The sequence below is a fragment of the Drosophila sechellia genome, chromosome 3R, assembly GCF_004382195.2.
Source record: "Drosophila sechellia strain sech25 chromosome 3R, ASM438219v1, whole genome shotgun sequence".
Lineage (NCBI taxonomy): Eukaryota > Metazoa > Arthropoda > Insecta > Diptera > Drosophilidae > Drosophila > Drosophila sechellia.
The window spans coordinates 11,459,126-11,468,841 of NC_045952.1; the positions used below are offsets into that span (position 1 = coordinate 11,459,126).

A 9,716-nucleotide genomic window follows, 5' to 3' on the forward strand; every position below is an offset into this window, starting at 1 on the left:
TTGGCAGCCATGAATCGTATCGGAGGGGAAGCACTAGAAATGCATAAAAGTCGGACTGCATAAAGCGCAGCAGGACCGCAGCAGCTGACATTTATGTGGCACTGTCACTGCTGGCTTAAAGTAAACTTGGCCAACTCAAAATGGTCGAAATGGGCGAATGGTTGGTCGGTCGGTTGGTGGTGTAATGGCTGGGCTAGAAGCGTAGTGTGAGTGGGCACATCTTGGGTGTTCTGTCCTTGAGCAGCGCTAAATACTTGGCTTCTGATTGCCGCGCTCGGCGGTTGTGGCTAATCATAAATTCAAAGGCTGCAAAAGGGCAACAGCAGTAACAATTAACTTATTAAATGGCGGAGACGAAAGCCGAGGGAATGTGAGCATGGAAATCGTGGAAATGAAACCGAACGAGGCGTGAAGATGGCTTCCAGGGGGTGCAAAAAGTTGTCGCGAAGTGGAAATGAAAATGGGGACATTTCCTCATGCAATACACCTTCCTGCTCGCTGTACAAACGCGTAATTTAATTTCCCTGATCTCGGTGGAAATGGCACTTACATTCCTTTAGGGATAAACCTCCTTCTCAAATTGCTTATTGATAATACATTTTTGATTATTAAAAGTATCAAAGCACTTTTTATTTAAATCTTTTTGTGGAATTAAATAACTATCTAAAGAATTCTGAATTTAGCACCTCTTTGCAAATAACAATTCATCTTAGTTTATTTTATATATTTTTTCTTCACTTACAATACATACATAGGCGAACACAGTTTTAGCTTTCCCTTTCGCTTAGCATTTATTAATAATTTTTATAGCTTTTAATTATTTTGTTGCCCAGTGTACATAGTCACCTCCTACCAAGGACTCTCTCCGATTACTCGAGACATTTGCTAATTAGCGAAATTGATTTGGGTTTTATGGTGCGAAAAATTACGCTGCCTGCGGGAAACTTAAAACTGGTTGGGGCGAGAACCAATTCTAATTGAAAGTAAATGTTTTTGGTTAAATTCACCGAGTGCCGTTTAGAAATCAAACTGTTTTGCCCTGGGACAGGGAATTTCAAGCAAATATCTCAACACTTATATCCGTTCTTTTCGACACTCTCTTTGCAGCTGTTGTGACATTTTTTTGGCAAAGCAGAAACGCAATGGCGCCAAAGACGCCGCCATTTTCACAGCTCGACAAAATGGCGACAAGGACATCCACATCCAGTTGGCTCTGCCGCCTGCTGCTATTCGGCTTTTGCATTGGCGCCGCCGCCGCCCGAGGTAAATATCCATAAACATTTATACAAATTCATTCGCAGCTCCAGCGCATAAAATGCGCCAGCATAGATAGCTTTTGTGGCTTAAAAAAAATAGCCATATTTATACAAACGTATACTATATAGCCGGGTGCATCCGACAAATGAAAACAGCAACGGCACCTGCGGCCTTATGGTGTACAAAAACTAATTATGTATCTGTCAAAATCGAACGGGCAAACAATGCCTTCCGCTTGTTTCGGCGTGTGCATCGAATACCGCACATAAATATTTTTAATTAATCTGATAGTTTCGCTATAAAAACGGCATGAAATTCAATTAAATTTATTTTCTCAACAAATCTCAAGTTACTATGTACTTAATGATATTCTTTAAAAATTGCTGATCGAAAGTAGTAGTAGTAGTACCAACCAAACTTGAATAGTTCAGTAGCAGTATCAGCATCAAATCACACGAAAACAGGATCCCCCTTCCACGAAATTAAATTTCCACCTGCTTTTTTTACAAAAACTGAGTCAACAACAAAATCCCCAAATCAACTGAAATGCACAAAGTGGCAGAGTCAAAAAAAATCAGTCAACATACACATATATATATTTATCAAAACGGTGTTGCAGTTGACGGTGGAGCAGAATTTCACGTGATACCAGTGGACGGTTGAAAAACATAAATTCCCCAAAACGAAGAAACGAACGGCTGGCAATCATGCGAATTTTATTGCAATATTGCGACAATTTTTATTAAAATTTTAGAATTTTCAATTTATTTAGCACTTGAACCAGCAGTAGTCGGTGCGCCCGGTCGCCGGAATTCTGCTCTTTGATTTGTTGCAGCTGCGTGAAATTTGGCCAGCAGATATTGGCCAGTAACGGAACGGACACTGTACGTGATTTGATTTCGCTTTACATGCCGGACTCTTTCCGTTTAGTCAGCACAATATCGCCGCTGGCAAGTCGAAGTATTCTGTAGTTTTTTGGGAATTTGAGGGATTCAATGCAATTTGTTTGGTCATTTAAAGCGAATCGAGAGCGAGTAGGAATCGAATGTGCGGCTAATAGAGTTCCGATTGAATTGGTCATTTCGTTAATATTTTGTAAAGGCACATCAAATGCTTATCGTACAGACAGGAAACGGCTTTGCATCCTTCTCAGCCTACTTTTTGATACTGATAACGACTTTTTAATACTCTTTTATACTATTTAGATGCAACGTTTTTTAAATCATCTACTCTCTCGGTTGCTGTTTCCTACACCCAAAGCTATTTAAAGCAAGTTTCTTGTTTTTCAAAAGGGTCTTAACTGAGGCAGCACCTTCAGGTTGTTCATTTGCTTCCTTCTCTAGTCGGCGGGTCTGTCAACACGGTGACAAGTTTTGCCTTTGCGGCCACCCCCAGTTCTTGTGCATCCTGTGTCCCTGGCCTGCTATCCTGCCATTCTGCCATCCTGCTGTCCGGCTGTCCTGCGTCTCCTGTTGACCCAGGCAAATGCTAATTTTATTATGACAAATGCGCCGAGTCAGGTAGAGAGTTTTCTACTTTCAACTTGCTGTTTGGCAATCACAAGTCTAGACAACACCGGCTCCTTCCATCAAGGAGCCGCCTCATTTATTACGAACGCTAATCTAACAACAATCTGCAAAGTGCTTCGAGTCATTGGTTCGTTAGCTTTGGCTTTATAAACGATGCTCCCGCACTTATCCCATAATCGGAAACAAGCTACCGTCTTACCCACAACAGCTTCTAAATCACGCCCCGCGATGGGGTCTCTAATTGAAAATGATCACCGGTTTCCAGCGGATTCGCCTCACAGTTACTTCCTAGCTGAGCTCAAACCTAAGTAGACAGTTTGTTAGCCTGTTGAACAACATAAACACACCTCCTTCTTTAGCAACGCAAGCAAACCTGAAATTTGAACGCAATGAAGATCTTGCAACCAGTTGCGGATATAAGTATCTGAATCTATGTATCCGCGCCTGCGTTCTGAAGCTCCTTCTTCTGCCTGCCTCTGCAGAAGATTTCCCCCACTCCTGTTGTCAGCTCTAATCTAAATAAGCGATTTGTCTGTGCATAACTTTGGCCCAAGACCAAGCATCCAGTCACATGCCAAGAAGTAGTAGTAGAAAAAAAACAAATATTCAAATATCATACAAATTCTTAAGTTAAATATAATCATTTTTATTAAGATACTGATACTTCCCAATCTCATGGATTAACTCATATTTTATCTGAATACGCTCTAAATATTTTTTTAATTTTAATAAATCTTACTTTTTTTTCTCTGTACTGATATCTCCCAGTGCACAGTCGTTTGTGCAGCAAGGAGTTAAATAATAATTTGTATAAATTATACTAGCAACTATTTTCTTGCGCAAGAGGTGGAATTTACATGACGATAGCTTCTTATGGCCAACTGATTTATCGTACCGGGCGTGGAATTTCTTTTGGCCAAGTAGTAGGGGCATAAATAATTAACACGTGCATAGCTTGAATTGCAATTTGCGACGGGCTGTTGGCATTTTTATAGAAAATTGTTGACTCTTTGATTGTCCACTTTGAAACCCAAGATGCTGCGATTCTATTCTTTACGCAGAAGTAGCGAATAAAAGCACTTCCGTGAAGTTCTCAAGTGTGGCGCTTTTGTTCTTCCCGAGAAGTTCACTGTCTGCCTAGGACAGTCGAAACGTTCAATTGTTTATTCATGACATTGTTTTGCTAGCTAAATGAATGTTAATGACCTATTCGGGGGATATAAATATTTAATTGATGGGAAGTGTTGAGCTACAGCTCTTCAAACTCAATTTGAATTTTAAACTTGGAAGGCTGTATGGCCAAATAGAAAATAAATAGAAAATTGTAGGAAAGTCAAGGATACAGCAGTTTTTATATATCTACGCTTGTATTTGTTTTCTGATAAACAATCTTGATTGAACCACCTGAGTGTCACATAAAATTAAGCTAAGGATGCACTAGTTCCTCGTCGCTCAACGCTGGTATGTTTTATTATTATTGACACACAACTAATGCAATAAAAAAGTTTGGTCTGACATAACCATAAACAGGACAAGAAGAACTCCAATTGCCGCAACAGTGGGCAAGGATTTGGGGTCTCATCAGCGGCAGCTGCTTTGATTGCCGCACTCCAAGTTTTGCCAGTTGCCACAGCTGACTGTGCCAACAAATTCAACTAATTGTCAGCAATTCATTTACAGGACTCTATGTAACTTTGTGGCCCACTCCTTTGTCGTGTATTTCAGTAATTGCTTCAGCACAAGCGTCTTCACTTTCTTGAACATGCGATATGTACACCTACATCACCTATTTCCCGCATCCAATTGTGGCATGTTCCTTGGTTGACGTTGAAAGGAGTTAAAAGGACCGCGGACTTTGAAATTTTACACGGCGGTCTGCTTGTCATTCAATTTTTAAAGGAATATGATTTAAATATATATATATATATATATTCTTTAGAGAAGCCTAATTATTGATAAAAATCATTTAAGATTTAACAAGTTAGATCCGTTTTACTATTGATTTACAACAGGTTTTTCCGTTAATTATTTAACTTTTCAATATAAAACAAAGGCTGCTTTAATTAAATCAAGCTAAAATAAAGGAGGAGCCTTTTAATTTGGCTCATTGCCTTCAAACAAAAACGACGGATTGCACACGGAAAGGCATTTCCAAGAAAGGACCACCGACCGACTCCTTTCCTTTAAACAATTTCGCTTTAGCTGTAGCTGTGCTCGTACATGTTGTAATTGTTATTATTCTGCTGGTATTGCAGCAGCTTAATTGAAAATATTGTGTGTGTCTGGCTCTTTTGTTTGGATGTGTTTAGCTATAGCCGGGGGCCTCCTTGTGCGCCACTCAACCACTCCCTAAATGAAATTAATTGAGGACCCCGGGGCCAAGCGAACACACTCCCCCAATTGGCAACTAAATTTGCGCCATACATATGTAACTTTTTATACGCCCAATATCCGGGGGCTATTGTTGCAGTATAGCCAAACTATGGGTATGAAAGGGGTGCGGAACGAAAGGGTGTCGGCCTACTCCGATACACGAATACAATAGCTGGAAAGTTGATCAATTGTTCGTGGTACGGGGTTTTTCTTGGCATATGGTATGTGCGGCTCCTTTAAGGCAACTTTGGGGAAAACTTTCGTTTGCTTTAAGCCGAATAAATGTACGCAACTTATTAGCCATTAAAACGAGTTTGTATTCCAGAAAGAAAGCAGCAGCCAAGACAAACAATTTTCTCACATGTCGGTCAAATAAATATGTAACTCCACCGTTAAAGCCACGAAATTTGAGGCATCGACACTGAATTTGATGGGAAATTTATTCGTTATGCCGTAGGAAAGAAACACAAAGTATGTGTGTGTGTAAGCGGAGCACGAAGCCCTCCTAATGACATTAGCTTTCACGCAATGTGATTAACTGTCTGAGCAAATTGAGCAGCAAACAAAACATCAGGTTGCCTGGCACACAATTCATTACATGACCACCTCCCCGCCAGATCACCGCTATACTCGTATATATATATATGCGCCTTTATATCTTTGGAGCAGGTGGAGGCCACGAACTGCCTGCTAACACGCCATAATCCCACGGCAAGGACATAATACAAGTCGGGCAGGAAAACTCCTGTGATAATAATGCAGCCCCAAGGAGGTCAGCAGTGCCAAATGAAGTAACTTGGCCGGCCAAGTGACTAGTAACTGGCCGAAAGGACTGGATAACCGGACACCCAGTTAAGTCCCGGCTAAGTCGAGCACGTTCCACTTTCGAGGAAGCCATGGACTGACCTTCACCTTAAGGGTTTTGTGGCTCCGCCCACTGCGTCGCCCACTTAGCGCTGTAAAAGCCTTTGCTGCTGCTTTCATCATAATTTCAGTTAGCAGCAGTAGCGAAATGGCCAACATTGTCTCTGCGCGTGTGCTTTTATGTGGACCGTTTTCGTAGTAGTCGTGTGCGTGTATCCTTATGCAATTAAATTAAATATTAAACTTAATTACACTGGGAAACTAACACGGTACGGCAGCAGTGCCTGAGAGGGCCCGGAGAGCGCTCCACAAAGGACCTCCTTCGTCCTGTCAAATATGCCCAGCACCAGGCCTCAATAATGCAGCCAGGAATGTAAGAAATAATGAAAGTCAATTGTCAGTCAAGCCATCGCTAGATTTTTGCCTCCACCTTCTTGGATGTCCTGCGTCTTGGGTCCTTTCTTCCTGGCCAGAAGACGATGCTCTTATCGTTGCTGCACTGAAAGGAAAGATTGGAAACAGATTTAATGCCGATTTATACAAAATGTAATATTTAAATAAGTATTGAATAAGAAGTTGTCTGGCTAAGAAAGGGTATATAGTTCAAGACTTGCCATAGTGATCAATCGATTCATAAGTCTTATATAACTTATTTAGTGAATCCTATTCATTAAAACACTTCTTCAAGTGCACCTTAGATGCTTTTGCCTGAAACCGTAATGACAATGTTGCTTTCATTTCGTTTTCCTGTTGCCTGCTAATTGAATTTAATGTAGTTTAATTGAGACGAACGTGATTGTTACTAAAAGCGCTTTATGCTTAATTTACCGGCAGGATGGCAGGTCCTGGGAGTCCAGATACCCACCCTCCCATTTGCAACGCCTCCTCGGCATGAGTGCGGGCGCCTCTAAATAGTTCAAATTCAAATTAATTGCTCCTAGTTAAAGGCAATTCCCAGCGAGATGGTTGCGAGATGGGGAGTCGCTTTCGGGTGGTAAAAGGCATTTAAATATTTAACATTTTCCTGCCAGCTGTCGTCAGCTTCTCCGACAAGTTTATCCAGCGCAGCCGCATCGCCATGAATAATGCATAGTGGCGATTGTGTCACACGCTGCGTATGAGTAATGACTGGAACTGCTGGCCAAAGCGAAAATCCTAGCGAACAATCGATGTCCTCAAGGACGTTGCCAATATTAAAATTTGCTCGAGCGCAGCGCAGCGCGAAATTCAAATGCATCTGGCGCATCGCATTCGAAATCGGTGCCGAAGTAGAAAAAAAACTCAAAGGAGACTCCAAAATGAAGCCCGACAGATGCCAGAATTAGCGAGAAGTTCACTCATTTTTATTTTCTGTTTCATTTTCATCCGCTGAAGCTGTCAGAAAGCAGTAGCACAGGATCGGGAAAAGCAGCCGTAGAGCACTGAGAAAAAAATCGATATAAATTTATTAAATTGTTGTCTTAAATCGATACAACAAAATTTGTGTTTTTGAAACTAACATTATTATTATAATGTTTTATTAAAAAAATACAACAGTACTTCATTAGCTTGCTCAGCTTCTCTAGCAAAGGCTTAGTAGGGAATTTTTTCACAGTGCATTAGCTGGAGCTGTAGAAAAAGCTGTCATCTTAGAGAGAGAATGGCTAAAAACTGTCAGGCTGCATAATAAATTGAATTTCCTGTAGCTGGTCATTTGCTACCATGAAATTTGAGCGGAGCAGGCGGAACTGAATGAAATGGGCGTGGCATAAACATGTACTTGAAATGAAAATACGGCTCTTCCACTATATCCCTATTCCGGAATCCTGACCATCCGGACAATTCGGCCAACACGTACGTCCACTCGCTCGTTTCAACACGAAGGCACAGGCGTAAAATGCCACCAGAAGCAAATGAAATTACCGAGTTGCCAGTTACCAGTTCCCGACGATGGGCGAGAGCTCAAAAATCCAAATATCATATTTACAACTTGCAACTACTAAGCCCTCGGGAGTTTTCCAGATGGAGCGGGACAGGACAGGACAGGGATAGCGATAGCGATAGAGCAGATGGAGAAAAACAGACATGGAGTTAAGGATATTAAAGGATGCGACAAGGATTCTAATGTCAGACTGTTAACTGACATTCGAATTACCCCTTTTTGTGGCACTCTCTCTAAGCCAAGTAATGGGATCAAGTCAGTAAAATCATTTAGCCAGATGGTGAGCTTTAGAGTTCGGATCGAAAAACAGTAAATACATGCTCAGTAGGGAACTTAAAGAACTTAAGTAAAAATTACATCTTAGCTCTAAAAATTATATAAAATGTATGAATATACAAAAAGGCATAAAAAGCTGTTTTTCAACATTATTTGTTTTCGATAATTTCGCCCAAATTGTATTTACATTTTCAGCAACTACTCCCTTTTCACACCTTCAGTTCATATCTAAGTCAGTTAAATTGCAAAACCCTGCGGCAGTGGTATCAAAACAAGGCCGCAGCATCGGGCACTGAATATAATGAGTAAACTTTTAATGACTAATTAAGCACCATTGCGACTCCTTGCAACATATACACACGACCACAAAACGGCCCAAAGCGACAATGTAACGCTCAAACGGCCCCGGTTGACAATTTGTGAAAACCCCCGAAAAACAGTCAACTATTAAAAATAAGGACTACAGTTGCTTATTTAGAAGGACTTCTATTTATCAAATGAAAATGGAAATTGCAGACATTTCTGCTGCTCAGCGAAGCAAACTCAATCGAGGATGGAAGCATAAAACCGCTCACTAAATATGTAATTATTATGGAAAAATAGAGTGAAAAACGCGATTCACTATTTGTCATATTCCCCGAAAATTATGCCTACACTGGGCAAAAAAAATGCCAAAAAAGTAAAGGACATGGAGAAATGAGCGAATTGCACACAGTTCACCACGTGTGCTTATGCATGCTTTTATAACTAAATTTTCGTAAACCGTAACGTGCTTAAATGTTGAAAATTGAAATTTTAATGCAAGGGGAGCATGGAACATGGAAGCGGGAGGGGGCGGGGCATGGTGCCTGTTTTTGGGCGGCTTAATGGGTGTTTTGTGGGTGGTGGGTGTTGGGTGCTGGCAATGGCAATGGCATATCCGAAACTATTTGCGGCCATGCTCTGCGGTCAGATTGTGGCTAACCATGTTACGCCTGCTCCCGGTTGGCAGATGCCAGGGAACACTGTACACGGTGTACATATATATATATATATATATATATATATATATATATATATATATATATATATATATATAGATTTGGGCAGAGGGGTTTCCGGTGTGGGAGGTGGCACGCATAACTTTGCGGTCGCATTGCCGCGCCCCCTTCTTTCGTTTCATTTTGCATAAGTTCTAAAGTACACATCATATATAATTAAAATCGTAAAACGGTCAATTTTCCCTCAACGCTGTAGGACGGCGGATCCTTGGTGGCACACACATCTTCAGCGCTCCATGCCCCATGCCCCATGCCCCGTGCCCCAACTTTCTCCGACATCTGGGTAATGGGTTTAGCATTTTTGGGCTTTCGTGTACAAATTGAAACTTTATGTTTGTTTGCCAAGGGGGCTGCGGACCAAGAGCCGTGTGCTGTGAGGCGTTCTATTAAATTAGTTTTCTGGATTTTCGGCTGCAGTCGGGCAAAAAGGTTACATTTAAAATTTAAACGCTTTAC

The 9,716-nt window shown here is 41.1% G+C and overlaps 1 protein-coding gene across 2 annotated transcripts in view; it reads left to right on the plus strand.

Moving 5' to 3' along the window:
• LOC6616776 (serine-rich adhesin for platelets) overlaps positions 1-9,716 on the plus strand; it is a 48,138-nt gene that overhangs the window by 30,571 nt on the left and 7,851 nt on the right. For both annotated transcript variants that reach the window (XM_032721445.1, XM_032721446.1), the window contains one exon: positions 1,108-1,263. In XM_032721445.1, the coding sequence (XP_032577336.1) occupies positions 1,143-1,263 (121 nt within the window). In that variant the 5' untranslated portion in view covers positions 1,108-1,142. The remainder of the gene's footprint in view (positions 1-1,107; positions 1,264-9,716) is intronic.